This window comes from Haliotis asinina, chromosome 15 (genome assembly GCF_037392515.1).
Source record: "Haliotis asinina isolate JCU_RB_2024 chromosome 15, JCU_Hal_asi_v2, whole genome shotgun sequence".
Lineage (NCBI taxonomy): Eukaryota > Metazoa > Mollusca > Gastropoda > Lepetellida > Haliotidae > Haliotis > Haliotis asinina.
The window spans coordinates 23,266,968-23,287,572 of record NC_090294.1 but is presented as its reverse complement, the minus strand read 5'-3'; the positions used below and the strand labels follow the sequence as shown (position 1 = coordinate 23,287,572).

The window sequence follows — 20,605 nt, the reverse complement described above, 5'->3', positions numbered from 1 at the left end:
ATCTATGAAAAGGTTTCATTTTTTAATTGGTAATAACATCCCTTCATCCTTATACTGTGTCAAGATACAATGATCGGTATTTCTTATACAAGTTTAAAACTGTCAATCGGCTCGCTGAGAGTTGTATAACCAAATTATGAAAGCCGATACTCTTACCATCAACCCCTGGTTTTCTTGCGCCAGATCCGTCCCACTAGTTTCGAAAGAATGTTACTACCCATAACATTTTTAAACGGCAGTCATCAACTACTGGCCTTTCAACCCCAGCAGAGAATAATATTTGAGATGCCGGGGTCCAGGGGCTGCTCACCCTATCAGGTTCAGAAGTTTCACCGAAGCCAACAGATAGTTGCAAATTCTCTTCTCGACTATTTGACTTTTAAAGGATTTTATTTCTGTTTTGCCCACTAGCCCTTTTTGGTGTGATATTTATCTGTTTAGTTTTTAGAGCATGACATGGGTAACTGTTATGTGAGTCCCATGCTAAATGCGTGAGTGTCGACAGGTATGCAACGGTATATATTTACCGTTATCAAGCAACCGAATAATAACAATCCGAACACTTCGACAAGATGAATATAGGTTACTGGTACTACGACGACATGGAATGACTGAAGAACATCGTCCAGGGTAATGATTATTTCTTTAATACAAGGGCGGTAGGATAACCTCGTAGGTAAAACGTTAACTCGTCACGCCGAAGATCAGGGTTCGATTCCCTACATGGGTAGAGTGTGTGAAGTCCACTGCTTGTGTCTCCCGCCGTGATATTGTTGGAATATTGCTAAAAGCGGCGAAAAACTAAACTCACTCACAGCGACGTGTATGCACATGCTTCTGTGGCTAGCGGTACCACCCAGGTTTGATGGAACCAGCCCACTTATATACCATGCCGCACTTTAATATTGATAACCCACTCAGACACATTATACCGACTGGAAGCCGACCTGTCCTTGTGCTATCCCGTTAATGCCTCACGCCAGGCAGGGTAACCATCACATCACACCGTCTTTCAGTGTCGGTTCGTTTGATGAGGTCGAGGGTTTATAGAGCCAGGAGGACGACTCCTGTTGTCCAAGACAACAGTCCACTCCTCATTCCAGGTATTAAATTGCCAACAATGCAGTACACAGCTTTATGGATAACTACGTCTTGTTTTATTGCATATAGCGACGTTTCGGTGTTGATACTTAAACCGTTATCAAGCTAATGTAGCTGTGCAATAAGCAAGAAGTTGTTATCCATAAAGTTGCTTCATTACTGACTCATATATTCTACAGTGGTGATCTAGCAATTATCGTATATCCATCTTAATTCTCACCTGCAGATGCTAGCTTTCAAGATTTTGCCAAAATAATTTTGATATGTGTATGAATCATACCACAAAAACCATATTTGTAGGTTTCTTATTTCCATTACGTACTTTTGTAATGTTTCCGGTCAAAATCTCTCTGACAAGGCCCATAATGTGATCAGTAAAACAACATAAAATCAATACTATATTAACACTAATCTGTCCCCAATCGATGTAATATGACACAAGGCGAATATGATATTCCCCATCCCAAATCCCCAATTTAGGAAAAACAAACATTCAATTGATTCGGTAAAAGAGGATCCGATAAAAAACAGAATACAATTTTGTTTTGATTGCAGGCTGCGCGATATGGATTCTTTTTGGGGGAACACCACGCACGAAGACATCCAAGTGTAGTTAACAAGAGAAGATTAAATCTTTCCACAACACTGTACAATAAATACAGGTTTATTAACAGCCAGAACACGATAGCAGACAACAGACGCAGATAAACACAAGTTGTTGTAATACAACCAGGAACGTACAAATTCAATTTTCTAGGGAAATCGTTTGAAAACAAATATTCTGAGTGATTCGCACTAACAGAGAGTCGCATGGTAGGAGATAACGTCATTTGAAACTCCTAAGATGCATTTTAGAGGCAACAGTTTCAAACCATGACATCTAGATGTAGTCTACAGAGATCTTGTGAAAAAATGACACGCAATCAGCATTTACGGTCGTGTATAGTGTAATGGATTCTTGGGTGGTCGCTGTTACTGCGGTGTGTTAACGTCGACGGTGTTGGTGTCGTTGATGAGGAAGCTAGAGTGTTGAGATGCTGCTGAGAGATGCCTCTACAGATGCTGCGGCAGGTGAGAGGCCTGGTGTAAAAACGTTAACGGGAGATGGGATACGATAACGCGGTCACATAATTAACTGACATCACTTTGGGAATTGTGAGGGCGCTTCAGTGAACCATACTGAAACAAACAGAAAACGCAACGTGTAGAAAATCGTCCTCCAGTTCTTGTTAAAGGAAACCGTAAACGGCCTATTTCGAGAATGAATTAGATTTCTAAAAAATCTAAGCCTGCGAAATTTCACTGGACCATTAATCACGTCTTCTGATGTATATTTACTTAAAATTTCAACCTTGTGACTGAGAGTTCTTTAATCAGTTTTAGAACAATTCCAATCATATCACAACAGAGGACTCCAAGAACGTCTTAACACATACTTAAATGGGAATCGAACCCGAATCCTTACCGCAACGAACTGACACCTTAACACTGTGCTACCGTACAGCCACTCTACTCTTTATAATATTTATACTGTTCTCACAGTGCACAGCAGGAACTTATTAAAGGATTTCAAGGTGACTGTAGATCTCCACAGATAGTCATGGCAAGCATCACGATGCCCTTGACTTAGCTATGAGAGTTTAGTCTCGGCAGACTAACTAGGTGACTGGGTGTTTGTACGTTGTGTAATATTTATGTCCCGGTATTAATGAATCACAGAAATACACCGTGGATATGTTCACGCTGTGCAGTGCGTAAAACACAGCCCAGAGTTAGCGTATAGTATCCCGGTGAAGCCAATATTACGGTTTACATGCTGTGGCGCGAGTTTTAACGATTTAACTTTGGTTGGTTGGCTGGGTTGGTGTTTTACGCCTCGCTTAGCTATATGGTGTTGTAAATATTCGAGTCTCGGTCAGACATTCCAGTGATCGACAGCATGAGCATCGATATGGTTACATATGCCAATCACGTCAGAGAACCACACTACCCGATCCCGTTAGCAGCCTCTTATGACTAGAATGGGTTGCTGAAGGGTTTTGGGGTCGACTGGAAAAGTATTTAAAATATACCATAATGTGTAAGATCAATGAGGGAGGACTACTCTACGAGACACTACTCGGATTAGCGCACACTGTTCAATAGTCATTCATTCCTGTGAGGACATTCGTATCCACAACTGTCCAGACAAGTGGACTTTATCGAGTCCTATTTAAATATAAATATATACAGTAATATAACACGAAGTTAGCATTTCTATCGGTTTTCAAATGTCAATCAACGCTATGAATATAAACTACCTCAGGTTTCGATCAAAGTTGCGTCTACGAGCAGTGAAAAACAAACATCAAACCAAGTGTCTGTGGAATATCAGTTTTCATGAAAACAACAAAAAGTTTCACTCTAGAAATAAGATATTTTGTTGAGGAGCTATGGTTACAAGTTATATTCAAATATAGATTCCTCATGTTCAGGCTATCGAGATATCTAGCAGGGGAGTTATGAACAATATGCTGGATTCGGCGTCTTGTTAAACGCAATAATTTGATCATCCTGATTTGAGTTAGACATATGAAGTCGTGACTTGTCGATATCAAACCAAACAGACTGTAAATAAGAGATAGATACTAAGAATGATATATGGCAAGGGTACTGGGATTTCATGTGTTTCCACGAGATAAAAAAGTCAATGAATACGGATCTCCGTACTCCAGTGAATGGACTAAAACTAAACTAAACATTTTATCTTGGAAAATAGTATCATGAGAACAATCTAATTTAGACACCGGCTATTTAAAAAAAGACGTACACCATTTAGGAACAGGAAAAAGCAGTGGCATGATAAGATTGATACGCTGAAAGATAGACTTGTGCCAGTTTTATCACTTACTTACATGTGCCGATAGCAAGACAGAGAAGGAAACAATTTCTTAATCCATTGGACGGTGTAGGGAATTACACACAGGTATGACATTCAGGTGTGAGTGAGTGTTGTAATACACCGCAGTCAGTGTTACCCAGGTGAGTGAGTGAGTTGGGTTTTACACCGCTTTTAACATATTCCAGCAGTATCACGGCGGGGAACACCGGAAGTTTGCTTTACATATTGCATCCATGGGGAAATGGAACCGGACCGTCGTTGTGACGAGCGAACGCTTCAACCGCTATGATACCCCTACGCCCCTCGTTACGCGAAGAATATGTATGCTCAAATGATAGCTTTTGGTAGTATCACGCTGGTCTGTGAGCAATCGGGTCCTGATCTGGTAAGCTTTCCTATATTATCACAACGACCCACGGAACTCGTCACAATGACATTCAATGAACCGCAGGATCTTCTTTTGCAGGCTATTTCTACAAGCATATTGTACTCTATTTAGTTAAAATCCAACGGGACCTCACGTCAAAGGCTTTAACGTTATTACGTCAAAACGCCCCCCAACGTTTCAAAGGACACGTTCAAGTGTAAAAATTAAAACCAATTTCCAATAAAAAGGTAATTACTCTTTATAATACGGATCCTGATATTGTGACAAAACTGTAATCACCGTCATATCACGACTTATCACTGCACATCCACCCAACCGAATACAGTATCGGGATTAATAGCCGCGATGACTTTCACTCGACCTGTTTCTTTTGATATGTGACTACGCAGTGACGTACTGGTCGATATGTATTATGTTACACGTCTTTATCACCAACTGATGAGGAACTATAAGATACAGGACGGGCAAATATTTGTTACTAGCATTCAGTGCTTGGCAAACAGGCTCTGACCGGATCCACCCATAGTGGTCACTCTATCATAATGCCAAGCTGTGAGTTAATTAAACAATGTGATCGACTGGCTATATTCAGTAAATAAAAACACGAGTGTTTGATTAACGTTACTGTAGACAGTTTCGTGGGGAATTCCTTTGGGATAGAAGAGCTCATTGGTTACTTTGCGTTGTGTGAACTATAGTCTGGTTCATAATTATTGAGAATTTTTCTTCTTACTTTGAGCTATCCTAACACCTCAACTGATTCACTGATACTTAAACCTAAGTAATGGTATAAGGGAGGTAACTCATCTTGGCCTACTGAGTACAGTACAATTAGAGTTACCTCCCCTGAATTTGTAGCAGACGTCATTTTCCTCAGCACTGTCAACAATGTCTGCTGAAGATAAAAGAAGGTTGATTCTTGAGTTGTGTAATCAAGGAATTGATGATGTAAATACATTGGCAGAGAGAACAGGAACTCCTCTTTCTACTGTGTATAGGATTAGGAAGAACTGTAAAGAGGGAAAGGATTTTGGGCACCAGAAAGGAGCAGGGAGACCCAGAAAATTGGACTTCTCAGATCGCGTCCGGCTGGGAATTTTAGCGTCTAAAAAGCAAAGGGCAAGCATCTCCAACATCAGGTATGAAATGATAGAAAGGGGATCAACAGTTGTATCAAAATCTACAGTTAGAAGAAATTTGATTGATCTTGGATGGGAGAAAAAGACTGGAATTCCTTCTCCTCTCATGAAACAAGAACATAAAGACAGGCGTGTTGAGTGGTGTTTGGCACATGAAAACTTTGACTGGGAATATGTGATTTTTACTGATGAAAGCTCAATATGGGTATATCCCAATAATGTGAAAATATGGACAAAGTCTGCGTCAGCACCGTTGTATCGACGACCTAAATACAGCCCAAAGTTTCATGTATGGGGAGGGATATCCTTATTAGGAACGACCCCGCTGTGTGTGTTTGAGGGAAATCTGACAAGTTAACGCTACACTAACATATTAGATAATTTTCTCCTTCCAAATGCACATGTGTTTTATGGAAATGACTGGATTTTGCAGCAAGATAATGATCCTAAACACACCGCAAAACATGCCAAGCAGTGGTTTCAGGAGAAAAATGTGACTGCATTACCATTTCGTGCATATAGTCCTGACTTAAATCCCATTGAGAACATTTGGGGGATGATGAAGGAATGTGTGAATCAAAAGGGGTTGACAAAAATTGAAGACATGAAGAGAGAAGTGGTCCGATACTGGGACAGCATAACTCACGAGACACTAACCTCTCTGATAGGAAGTATGCCTACCCGTCTTAGACTGTGCCGTGAAGCTCAAGGAGACTTGATAAAATATTAAATTGTTACCTACACAATATGAAAAGGTCAGTTCACTTTCACAATACATTCAATTTTATCTGATTTGGTCTCGTTTAATAATATGAAATGCTTTAGCTATTCTCAATAATTTTGAACCATACTGTATATGTTGTTTGTGCACAATATTATACAGACACGTTATTTATTCATGCTGTGTTTAGTTTGCGCATGCGTGGTTGTGTTATGTTTTTAGCATTAAAACGATGCGTTTCAAGTGCTGTGAGCAAAGTTTGTCTTTTTAAGTGCACTGGCGTATGATCCATAAGATCTTTAATTGGACTGTTGACATAAATGTACTTCCTCACGAAAATATTCCCCGCTAATTATCAATACCAGATCGACAGCAAGACGAGAAAGTCAATAATAGTCCGTCCTGAGAACGTGATGTTGCATAAAACAATTTATCATATTTTCGTGGACAGCACGTGCAGTTTCATCTTGACCTGTATTTATGTGATATGTTAGGAGACGTGGTCTCATTGGACAAGACATTTCAGTTAAAGAATTCTCAAAATGTACTTTGCATTCTCAAATAGAGAGGCGCCATGTGCTGACTATTCGGGGTTTGAGTCTTCGCTAGCAGCAACAAGCCATGCATGACGATATTTGGCCAATATTCCTGTCGCTGAAGGTACTCTCCAGATTTGGACGTTACAACACCAGTCTGTAGTGACTGACCATGGCTGTGAAATATCAGCTTGTATTTGAATCCCAAGTAGTCTGGATCGTGAAATAAGCAAATCTAGAAAGTCATATTCCTTGTCTTTGACATCAGGAAGTGATCATGATCATTTGTCACGTCATCAGTCGGACTGACATCACAATAATGGTTACAGTACCACGTGACTGCCAAAACCTAAAGGTAGCAAGGAGTTCTTGCCATCTTTTAACCTTCCATGACAGACAACAAACCTAAAAGGATGCCTAAAGTGAATACTATTTATCGCAAACTCGGTTTCACAACGAAAACGTACAGAATTTTTGCCAGTCAGTTGATTAAAAGTGACAATGTGATAATAAAACATCGGGTAGGTCAGAACAAGTCTACCACAACGACTCTTTGAAATGCGCAGCAACTGAAGTTCATATGTCGGCCAGTTTCGTTCTCATTCGTCCATGGATTTCAAGTTTCCTCGGATGCGAAATACAAATAAACAATTTTTTCGATTTTTTTGAAAATAAAACGATTACTCCTCCCTATTTGATTACATTGCAATTGATTTGTGACAGGTCGAGTTGACACGTCCAACACAATATCACATAAAAGCATATTGCCTCTGTGCATCGACATCGCACACGTGGACTTTCTAATATCGCCTGACAAGTGATTGACAACCCGTCTGTGTACATAGCTGCCAATCCAGGCAGCGTGAAAATGGCGTGCTTCGCGTTACATAATGTTTGCCTCGCGACTAATTCTACTGCACAGCACACATCGATAATGAAATCAAACTCCGGGTCAAAGAGGTAGACATTTAAGGCTTCAGTTTTCATCACATGGAGTCGTTTTTCTTCCTTATTAATTCATCAACGTGCCTTGTTCGGCACTAATCCCTCAATCGGATTTTCTATTACGGAATCCATCAATGTACGGCAAAAATATATACTGTTTTCTTGCGAGTTAAAGTACATTTAATACCCAAATCCACAGAAAAAAAGAGTAATTAGATCAAGCGGAGTATTTTATGGACGTTTCAATTAGTGACCCTTTACACTATAGCGATTATGAGCGGTCCTTTTTGCGTTGCGGCTCCTGATTTCTATTTATAGAAACACTTTGCAGTAACCTACCTCCTTGAATTCGAAATTGCAAAATTTAAACCGGATATTTCAAAAACCTCCACCGGTGCTGTCACGTAACAACAGGTATTGAGCGGACATGACAAATACTTGCTCATCTTCATCCAAAACAGTTTGATGTGTATTGGTTTTGCCTGACGTTAAAGAAGCAGAAAATTCAAGTATTAAAGAGAGTGCAGAAAAATGGAATTTCGCTTACGGTTATTGTAGTAAAATACCCCATTCTGTTGCAGTTTGATGGGTTGTTTGTGGGAGGAATATATACGTTTATTCTTCACGTTACAGCTTTGCTCGATTTCTCTCTAACAGAGGAGAGTGATGAGTTTGTCAGAACTGTATTTAGTTGTAGGAAACATGTATAACCTTTACCTGAGACTCCTCACCCTGTTTTAAGTCAAGATGTGTCCTGGTCCAAGTCATTAGCACACATGTCAGTGTGAGTTATTATTTGACGTCACATCGACACTGTTTAAGCCATGTCGTCACTCTCACCTGTTAGAACCCAAGGTCGATATAGCAGGTAGACTGTGAAGCGCTGATACTGAATTTGCTGACTGAGCTCCCTACTTGGAGGGTTGTGAGGGGTAAAGTAACAGGGAACAGTAGAAGAAAACTAAAATTTACACGTGCATACCTGCAAGTGTATACTCTTGACATCTGACGATGCCAAAAGCAACAGCGTAATAAATGTTGAACGTCTAGTAGTAGTAGTAGTAGTAGTAGTAGTAGTAGTAGTAGTAGTAGTAGTAGTAGTAGTAGTTGATGTGCCGTAGATGGTTCTGGTCGTAGCGTTGATGTAGAGGGGGTAGAGGTTAAAGGCACAATGTCACACGTTTTCACCAATATTTTAGCCAATATTTTATATAATGGGGGTATATGCACTCTCTTTAGCTTCATACTGATGCAATAAAGTACTTAAGAATTGCCTCAGATCGAGAATTGAAATTTCGGTTTAGTGAATGCTCCTAAATAGCGATCCAAGGGACATAAGTCTATGGCGTTCGCTTGAAATAAAGTTAGGCGGATAGATGGCGACAGAGTCGATTTAATGCAACGTTGGATAAATTCATTCGAACTTGCTTATTTAAGACTATAATCAAAATGCGTAATTGTTTAAGTGAATAAACTACACGGTAGCCTCTTCGAGGGCTAATAGTTAGTATTACTGACAAAAATGCAATCTAGGTATTTACAAAGAAAGGTGGCGTGACATTGTGCCTTAGGGTAGAGACTACCGTAGTACAAGTGGTGGTAGTGGTAGGTTGAGGCAGTGGCACAACTGGTGGTCCTGGTTGTGGTGGCAGCAGTAGAGTCCAAGTTGTGACTGTAGTTGTAGGGTTAATGTAGTAGTAGTAGTAGTAGTAGTAGTAGTAGTAGTAGTAGTAGTAGTAGTAGTAGTAGTAGTAGTAGTAGTACAATGACTCCCCTTTGTGACCCAGGATAATCAAGATAATTCAGAAACGACTCTATTAACTAAAACGAGAACAGAACTAATTCATAAGCACATCCTCAAAGTCCGACATGAACAGTCATGCTACCCCAAGAGCTGTCCACATGATAAAGTGCCACGACATAACGAGCACCCTTGTTTGTCTCACTTCGTAAACTTTGAATATCCATCGACCGGCAAGTGCACAAATGATGATGGGACGCCAATTATCGCCATCAAATATTACGCGACTGATGAGCCTAAAGAGGTGCATTAACAAGCGGCGCTGCACTTCCAATACATATAGCTGTGTAGCGATTTCCAGCTAGCTCTCAAAATATTCACTTGACTAATTCCTTCTGTTTCGGCCTCATGTTCAGGACGAAAATGGTCATCAATACACACGTGACCTGATCAATTACCCAGACATTGTTATAATGAGCTTATCTTCACGCTTTTGATGTCTCCATTGGGATGATGTTATGAGAGTCCTACAAGCCTATTGAAAAGGGATTAATTGCGCGAATAGAAAGCTTCCTTATTTGAAATCTTCTCTCTCGATGCCACTTGACTAGAATAAGTGACAAATAGGATAAATTTGTGGTCAGTCTGTATAAATCAGAGGCTTGTTTTTGATCAAGCGCTATCGTTTACGAATTTCGGGGGTTCATTAAGAAGACGGGCTTATTGGAGAGTGGCAAGGTATTATGTTCATCTTCTCAGAGAGGACTTGTAAAACATGACGAGAGGGAAAAGAACATCGTGTTTGATAGCACAAGGGGACTAAATGGGTGAATTGGTATAGTTTTAGGCCGCTTTTATCAACAGTCCAGAAATATCACGAGGAGGACACCAAAAATGGGCCTCACACATTGCCTCCGTGTGAAGATTCAAAGCCGGGTATTCGGCGTCACGAAACAAAGCGGTTTGGTCTACATAAAACATCAATTTATTATCAATACCAACCTCTATTGATCTCTTGATGGTTGCGTGAATGAGTCAAGTTGTTTTACGGCGTGTGTTGCATTATTCCAGCAATATCAAGAGGAGAACACCAGAAATAATTTTCACACATTGTACCCATGTGGGGAATCGAACCCGTGCCCTAGGCGTGACGAGCGAACACTTTAACCACTTGGCTACCCCAGCGCCCCTTGTTGTTGTGGTTGTGCAGATGAGAAACACATGCATGGTATGGGGTCATGCGTTGAAATGCAGTCCAGAATCGACGAGAGGTGCTACCCTGACAGAAACGAAAACCTTCCCTATCATAAGACACAGTATGCAGCCTAACTCTGACACCGTATACAGCGTAAGTATGACACAGTATATTGCGTAACAATGACACAGGAGGCAGCACAACAATGACAAAAGATGCAGTGTAACAATGACAAAGGATGCAGCGTAACTATGACACAGGATGCAGCATAAGTCGGACACCGTACACTGTAACTATGACACAGAATGCATCATAACTCGGACACCGTAAACTGTGACACAGGATGCATCGTAACTTTGACACAGGATGCAGCGTAAGTATGACACGGGATGCAGCGTAAGTATGACACATGATGCAGCGTAACTAAAGTGACGCAAGTAAAATGAAAAATAGACAGAAACTGAGACGTTACGGTGCAGCCATGAAGTGAAGTGAATTAGCAAACCTGTGAAGAGTTAAGGCGCGATCCCCACTCATGGTTTAAGCGTAGCCTAACTCTGACAAGAGTTCAAAAGAGAAAACATCCTGACCAGAACATTCAATTGATCGGAGATATAATCCAACATTGCGCCCGCCATTCTCAGTAATGACTACTACGCTACCCAGAAGTTGCCAAACATGAGCTTCCTAAGGAGGATTCGATATTTGGAAATGGAAAATAGATGTTGTTATTTAACGCATCAAGAATTTAAAAACAACTTCTCAAACTTTAAAAGTTTCAATATCAGTAGGTAGGCAGGTTATACGAGGGGTGTTATTTACTGTGCACCTGCGGTGTAACACTGCACTTGGAACACCTCGGCTTATTCCACTACCATCGCTATACATTGAACAGCAGTGGGTTTGACGTGTTGAATAAATCTTCACTAATTAGAGACTGGGATGCTGTCTGTATAAATCACTATCAGCGCAAGTTGATTGCGCACGCCAGCGCTAAGAGCTTTCCGAGATACCTGTGTTAACGGGTTTTCACAAGCAAGGAACATCAATCAAAACGTCCACACAAAAGCAGGTTCGAATGCTGCTTTGCATGTTCTGGCTGAAATAAGACCGAAGAAATCAAACTGCCGATAACTTTTAAAAGTGAGACGGGTGTCACGTGATATCCCGCATGCGCAGGTAGCACTGTATGTAAGGTGATTCTTGGGATCAGTGATGGTGCTTCGCAATCCTAATTTTGCGCTTGATGTGTTCAATTATGATCGCTTCAAAGCTGATAAAAGTTGATGATAGTCCAAAAGGAGAATGGAAATTGTTGATGAAAATTGTTTGTTTATTGTTTAGCGTCCGACTTAGCAACATTCCAGCCATATAGCGGCGGTTTTGGAGATAATGGAGTCTGGACCAGATAATCCAGTGATCAACAGCATGAGCATCACCCTACGCAACTGGCGATACGAATGCACGACCACCTGATCCCGTTAATCGCCTCAAACGACTAGCAGGGTTGCTGAACACCAATTCTAAACAGGAAAGATAGAATGAATTGTTTTCTCCGCAGCAGATCAGTGTTGAAGCAGACATTTTCCTTGCTTCACCCCAACTGCTAAAAATTTTAAAAGACAAAAAGAAAAACAAAAAAAAAAGAAAGAAAAAAAGAAAGAAATAGGATAAAACTCAATGTAGGTGTTGTGTAGATTGATAACAGATGTGTGTTTCAACAAATATATATAAGTTTTAACAAATACATATAAGTGTTCTGTAACCAACAACATGCGTCATATTTGAGTTTTGTAATGCGCAACATGCCGGCATTGTGAAAATCACTTACGTATGAATGCCAACATTGAGCGCAACATCGGGCGTGAGAGTCTATAAGCTCTTTACATGTGTTTCCTAATCAATTTACAATATTTTTGTACATCTCCATGTGCTGCAATTTATACAATCAATTAAACACTCATTCTCTGGGAGGAGAGGAAATCACGTTATGAGACCTATTCAATACAATATAAAGATCTAGAAATAATTGAAGGCCAGACGTTGTTCAGAAAATAGCACATAGATATTACGAAACAAACCTAACTCTAAGCACAAAGACAGTAGCGTCCTCTGAATGGTTTAGATGCCAACAATATTCATCAAAATATATATGCAATAGAGCTCGTCTTGTATGCTGAACATATACTGGTAAAAGTCAAGCTGAATCGCAAATGACGAATACACATGTAGCTAAAAGACAAAAGGTCAGTTTTTCTTTCTCTGGTCATGAATAGACGAGGACAGTTCTTCATGGTTCATCATAACCCACTACCGATAAAGTGTGTGCAACACGAACACATATTATATGGAAGGATCTTATAGTTAACACGTTCTGGTGAGAGAGAGGGTGTTTGGTTAGCCTAGTGGTGAATGCGATCGCCAAGAGCCGAATTCGATGCCCAACAGATGTCCCTCGCAGTGATATTGGTGGAACATTGCTAAAAGCGGCGTGAAAACATACTCATTAGCCGTGAGTGAGAACCTTCGCGATAGCACGAGTAAATATGTAAATTGTTACACGATGGTATACTAAACAGCAAAAGAAACGCAACTCTGTCTTTTGTCAAGTTTTTGAATAGAAGACATAAACATGAAGGCTTACTTTTATGAGATATTATTTTTTCGAAGCTTCCATTTCTTTTGATGTTCGGTATAGTTTCAACTGAACTTTGGTTCCTGAAAGCCGATATCATGTCGAATCTTTTAATGAAAATCTGTGTCTGATAACATTTCTGGGAGGTAAGACAGCTACTTTCATACAGTGTACGAGCTACCATTATCGACGGTACCATTTCTGATGTCAGGTCTCCTGATAATGTCTGCACATGCTCCGACAGACAGCGAGCGCCTTGGGAAAGCTTCCAAAAGATGACGGTACCCAAGTGCCTCATTTGAGGATACTGGGAACAATCTGTTCGGAAAAATGTTTCTGTTTGTCTTAGTTATCTATCTTCCTGAAGGTACAAAGTGATACAACACACACATTTTAGTCCATTGCACACACGACTAGTGTTGAGCACATATTCTCCTGAAGAATTTGATATCGGCGAGCTAATAGTTGAGTCGACTTAAGGATGTTTACCGATTTGGGCTATACTCGAGGTTTGGTTGAGTGAGTGAGTTAGTTTTTAGCCGCACTCAGTAATATTTCAGCTATATGGCCTTTTTTGCTGTAAATAATCGCGTCTGAACCACACAATTCAGTCATCAACGGCACGAGCATCGATATACACAACTGGGATACGATGACAGCCAAGTCCTGACCACAAGATCTCTTTAGTCGCCTCTTACTGAGGTTTGATGTATAGACATATAGTGAAGGGTTAAATTTAGTAAGGGTGATGGCTGTTTGTGACGTTACACCCTCACCTTTACCGTCATCCTCGTTCCACCATCATCGACACCTCTACCAAAACCTGTACGTCACATGCAACGTGACATCAACCTCGAACACCCTCGTCATCACTATTATCATCAGCAGCCGAAGCACTGGTATACCCATGCTTTTCTCCACTTCCATATGTTTCTCTTCACCTTTACCCTCATTACACCCCGATCTTTACTCTCATCCTCATGAGTTCATCATCATCCTTATTCATTCCTCATCGCATCCTTACTACACCGTAACCTGTGTTCGTACTTCATTATTTCATGTTTTCATCTGTCCCCCTTGATGTCAAGGAATCAAAATGATTTCCGTTTGGGACGTCAGTTGTCATCTCTATGTTCTCACCTTCATGCGCATCCTAACTTTCACCAACATCCTTACCCATCCGCCATCCTTACCCCTATACACCCTCGCCTTTATTCAAAACGTATTCCCAATCCTCATCTGCATTCCCCTCGTCATGATGCTGAAATATTCATCAGCATCATAAGCAATACGTCGACACGCCATACCTTGCACAACCACAATATTGGTCCAAACAGCGTCCCTAGGGGTCTCAAATTATATCATGGTCCAAAGTCCATGCGCCAATATACACTTTATAAAACCGAAGCCATCAAGCTCCAATAACCAGTCACAAACCTAGAAATAAATTGACACGTATTTAAACTTTCATGACGGCACTTGTTTCCATGCTTTAGTTAACGTTTGTAATTTCCCAGGAGAAATGATAATATATAGAGTTTCAGAATATGCAACGCGGGCAAAAACAACGGCATGTTCAAAATACACTGGTTTTGCTGGGACATTTTGGAAAAGGGACGTTCCACCATATCTGTCGTCATACAGCAGTACCCAGTGGGAATATTTTCCAGCCTATGCTTCTGATGTTGATTGCTTCCATGCACAGATGCTTTTGTAATTTGCTCTTACCGTGCACATCATAAATAGTTTATAGTTTTCAATTTTTGATTTCAATAACCAGCCTAGCAAAGCTACGATTACTGAAAACAGCCTAGGCATCAATTGTATTTATTTGTCTCAAGGTTTTAAAGTCATAGTGAAATCGATTGCCTCTAATTAATAATTTAATCTTCAACAAAGATGTTATGATTTTTATCAATAGTAATAAGGTCGGAAAATCCGTAATAAACTTAACTCACGTTTATCGTCACTTCAGAAGACCTTGAATATTATTACCTATTCATATGAACTAGGAGGAGAGTGGGGTGTACTTTTCAGATCTCACCACAAACACTTTACTGTGCCATAGATTCGCCTCGCCAGTTTAAAGCACCGCAATCCGTTGTGCAGAGTTCTGTCCCTTGTCTGTACCAGGTACCGCATTAAAATCCCAGATTTCGCAAATAATCATTGTATGTTAACAGTATACCACGGGGCATTTCATCATCATCATCATCATCATCATCATCAAAAGACCTGAATAACCAACGTTAATATAACACGATCAGAGTATGACAACTTTAATATCATGTTTTGCACCATGATGTTTACGTAGGTCTGAAAACATCACAAAGCCGCTTGATGTTGACCTCTAAATGATGTCATTCGTCTCCATTTGCACACTTCCGGGACATTCCTGGACGGATGTTGGACAACCAGTAGTGTACAATGTAGTTGCGCTTTGTCGTCATGACGTGCAAGTCGATTTTGATTGTGTGTGGCATCAATCCCAAGCTGCATATTCTATTACAGCTGCGCCATACGTCCCTGCTGATTATCTCAATGTTAAGATACATTAATTGATTCCATTGCATAATCGTTAAGTAATGAAAACGGGGTTTGGTTTATTGAAGGGCGCTATCAATGACGCCAACAAACACCACTGTTTAATGTATAAATAATTACTTTGAATTAACACTGTATATATTTCTCGACCTCGTAAAGAACAAATGACAAGCGTAGTGTATACAGTGTTGTTCATTGTGGTAATACCACAGCAGACAACTGAAAATGACACCAAGATTGATTTATGTTTCGAAACAATTTCAGTTCCCAATTTGAAATTGACATGGAATTAACATAAATCGATGTCAAAAGAACATGCACACAAAGCTGGTAAAAATGAGTTCAAGGCTGTTTAATTGGTATAAAGTATTAACTATCCACAAACAAGCGGTGGCGTCAATTTCAGGATTCATTCGTTAATGCGTTGACAATAGCAACCACAAACAGCTTTGTAATATCCTCGCCAGAATACTTTGAAGAAGTCAGCTATATTTTCATCAGTTCTGTGTTAACATGACAGATATATGTGAATAGACTGGCATTGCGAGCGTATCGATAAACAATAATACTAAGACTGCTTCACCTCAAATCAATTCTGGTCGGAAAGGTAACTGAACATATTGTTTTTTCCTGGTTAAAGAGTCTACCCGTAATTGTAAGGTGTGACCTTGGGTTGATTTTTGGGTTGTGTTTTACTTTAACACCTCACGAAGGCGTTCATACCAGAGGTCCTACTATTCGGGTGTACCTGTACTAGAGAAAATCATATGGATGACTTGTCTAATAATATTCAATATCTAATAATGACGTATAAGAATGAAGATTTTTATGGATATCAACTTCTTTATGAGAGAACACAACGTTTCGGAGTTAATGCTTACTCCTTCATCAGGTGATGAAGGAGTAAGCATTAACTCCGAAACGTTGTGTTCTCTCATAAAGAAGTTGATATCCATAAAAATCTTCATTCTTATGTATTTTCACTTCTAAATGACATTCAAAGACCTAATAATGACGTAGTTGTGATAATAATTTATGAAACAAATGATATTGTTGTCAATCTATCTATCTATCTATCTATCTATCTATCTATCTATCTATCTATCTATCTGTATAAATAAATGCACACACTCACACACACACGAAGCTTGGTGGGTAATAAGATAGATCCATATTTGAATTGATAGGCAGATGGGTGGGTGGATGGATGAATCGTTAGATGTGATGTATGCGATATGCACAGCGAAGACCTGAAGACTTTAAGGTAGAGCAGTATACCCGAGTATATTACACAGTTATTAGCTCTTGTATCTGGTGTATCATATGTGACACGAGAACCATATGTGCATGGTCAGGTTAACATGTGCCTGATGTAACACGACGGTTAACTGTGCTCAGCTGGCTTGAACACTGGCTCATGGAGCATGTGTCAGCGTAACTGACAGGTCCCATAGGACAAGAATGATGACAACTCTCTGTGACAATGAGTCTCTGGAGACAGACCTTACGGAAACTCATGACCTATATTGGAAGGGCTAATTACTGAAATTGGTAGAACATGCACTGGAATAACATTCTGTAAACATGAGAAGTTCATTTTTGGAATAGCCATGGGAAAATGTTTTCAATTCTCAAATTCAATCCCGCAGTAGTTTATATCCCTTGACTACAAACTATTGAATTTGGTTCAAGACCGCAATCTCGAGAGATGTCATTTAGTACTTGAGGTCATGTTCACAGTGATGTTCTTCACGTTTCCACGTTGTCGTCCACATACACTCACTTACTAGCTCACTCTCTCTCTGTCTCCCTTCTCTCTCTCTCTCTCTCTCTCTCTCTCTCTCTCTCTCTCTCTCTCTCTCTCTCCCTGTCTCTCCCTCTCTCAATAAAGTAAAGTAATGATATGGCTGCTTTGTTCTAACATCGTACACCCCACCCCACCACCTACCCACCCCCACCCCATATGGCAAATATCGATGTGCATGTGTGCATGCACAACTGACCTAACGTGCGTGTGATCACGGTCAGTTAAACTCATTCCATGAGCGATCCTGTATAATCCAGGAAAAAGACAAACAATCACCAATGTTTCTGTATCTCTAAAACTCGGAATACCATGGAATAAGCAAAACGTTTGCTTTAATAAGTTATGCACGAGACAAATGAACCCCTTTCCGATTCGAAATTAATCAATTCAGGGTCAGGAATCGAATGTAAAATACTGCATTACTCACGCTGCCAGAGCTTCAAAGAGCTGCAAGGCCAATCGATGCTGATGTAGCATCTTCCTCCCCTCGGTCCTATGCATGTTTCGTTTCTTCCACAAACAACGTTAGCAAGCTCCTCACGTGCCGTGGAGAAGCACGCGCTGTGAGACAATAACGGTAGGACTCGAGCGGAAACTAAACTTCTCACAGCAGACGACACCATTTAACCGGATCTGACGTCATGATAATACCTGCGACAGGCAGGTATGGAAATGTGATTAATTGATAAATAATTTGTGACATAATACCCAGGCTCGAAAAAGTCATCAGGCGTAAATAGCGCACAATCCTCTCCATACGTCAACTTCTACCTGAGTCCAACACTCACTCCACCTGAGGAGACAAAAGTCGTTTATGTTTTTTCATCGACGCTCGGCCGGCTAATCCTAGATCATATTGATTGAGAATCCCCGCACTTCCCAGAGTGGGCCGCTTCCTACGATTGCCACAGTCGTTTGAAGCTTGGACTATCACACGCTCCGATAAGTGATCATTGTAGATCGATGACCGATCAATGAGATCGAAAAGGCTCAGCATACGACATTTGTGGAGCAGACGACAGGTAGCAGACGAATATATTATGGATGAAGGGTATTAGTGGAAGGTAATTCCTTAAACCAATTGGTAAAACATACATGAAGTAGAGTACACGATTCGAAAACAAAATATATACACTGACGAGACTTCTCAGACACATCTGATGTCAATACATAATCTTAAAGCTGAAAATGACTGACAACAGGGACAGGACAACATACGCTGTCAGGCAGAAGAGTTATCACGTGATACTTTCACGTTTGTAGTAAAATGGAAAGCATGCAGATGAATTCCCTGACTGTACATATATAAATATCAACGCTCCGTTCAAGATGTCTAAGCAACACAAAGAAATTGGAATCCTGAATAACTACATGCCCAAGTCTTTAAATTAATATTTAGGATACTTAAGAGATGAAACGTTTTCCCAAAACTCACTCTGTCTAAACAACACAATGAATTGAAATCCCGAAGAACTACACACCCAAATCTTTTAGTGAATATTAGAATACTTAGGAGACTTCAAGAGACGGAACGGGTGATGAAAAGTGTCCTCAAAGTTTTGACGCACCTTTCCATGTCTATCAATCCAACGTTCATTGGGTCAAAGTAACACAATAAATTGAAATCCCAAATAAGTTCCTGTCTACGTATTCCTATAAAGAGTTTGGATATTTGAGAGACTTCAAGAAACGGAACAGGTGATGACACATCTCCTAATGACTTCTTGCGATCCACTCCTATGCTTGTCCATGACCTCGACGAGGACTCTTCCCACGAGACACGCGCTGACTGCAGCTTCGAGATGGCGTGAACTATTATGATTAAATCATAAGATATTACTTCACCAGGGAGAAGCCGGTCGTGTGCAGCGGTGACTGTGGGGTATCAGCAACAACCTCTACATGTTGATATGAGATGTGCCGTGGGAAATGGTGGCTACATATAGATAATAACATTTGCATTTGAGGACATAGATGAAGATGACTGGTAGATAGTGGGAGGGCTGCAGATGCTTTACGGCTTGTGGTAAGGGGATGTCATGATCAACGTCCCAAGACGCCGGGGTTCAAGGTGGCTTACAAGCCGATCCTCACTTAGGTCGGGTCTTACAGCTGACATACGCTAGACAGATATATTGATACATATGCTGTTACACAGACAGATTGACAGATATAGAAGAAGGTGGATATATACCAAGCTGGGTACATCATATGGTAGATGGCTTATTTGAATAGACACATAGATAACATGAGAGAAATAGATAGGTGGACATGAAAACAGGTAGATGGATGGATGGATGGATGGATGGATGGGCGGGTGAGTGGATGGGTGGATGAGTGAAAGATGGATGGATGGGTGGGTGGAAGTATAGATAGACGGGTGGATAGATCGACAGCTAGCGTGAGTGAGTTTAGTTTTACGCTGTTTTAGCAACATTCCAGCAGCATCACAGCTGGTGAGACCAGAAATGTATTTCACACATTGTACGCATGTGGAGAATCAAACCCGGGTCTTCGGCGAGACGAGAGAACGCCTTAACCACTTGGCTTCCCCACCGCCTGACACACAGACAGATCGATAGGTTCTTAGTCAGATAAAGTATAGATTAAAACTAACAGGTGATATTCCTTTTCTTGCCTAGCCTGTAACAAGTCACGTCTACATTCCTACGATTAACCTACATCTCAAAACAAAGTCAAATTCTTATTCATACCAAAGCCTAATTCCTAAACCCTTTTGCTCCTTTTTTGAATATTTGCGAACGCTGTAATAAGATACATCAAAACGTCTCTCTATTCACTCGCTCCAAGCATATCAATAACACAGCTGATATCTTCAATGTTATTGTCCGAGCAATAACATCGATATTGTGATTAGTGTCAATTTAAACATACGTCTTGAACTCCCTCTGCAACGGTTACCTTGAAAATACAAAAACGGCAGAGCTTTATTTCCGAGGAGATGCGTTCAT

The 20,605-nt window shown here is 40.4% G+C and overlaps 1 protein-coding gene across 5 annotated transcripts in view; it reads right to left on the bottom strand.

The window, feature by feature from the left end:
- The window catches only part of LOC137265379 (endothelin-converting enzyme homolog), a 151,637-nt gene that overhangs the window by 90,433 nt on the left and 40,599 nt on the right, over positions 1-20,605 (bottom strand). The window contains exon 1 of one of the 5 annotated variants that reach the window (XM_067800773.1): positions 18,061-18,230. The exons of 3 other annotated variants lie outside the window; for them this stretch is intronic. In XM_067800773.1, coding sequence (XP_067656874.1) covers positions 18,061-18,134 — 74 coding nt within the window. In that variant the 5' untranslated portion in view covers positions 18,135-18,230. Of the gene's footprint in view, positions 1-18,060; positions 18,231-20,605 lie in introns of those variants that run through there. One more of the 5 variants, XM_067800770.1, reaches the window with a different exon arrangement.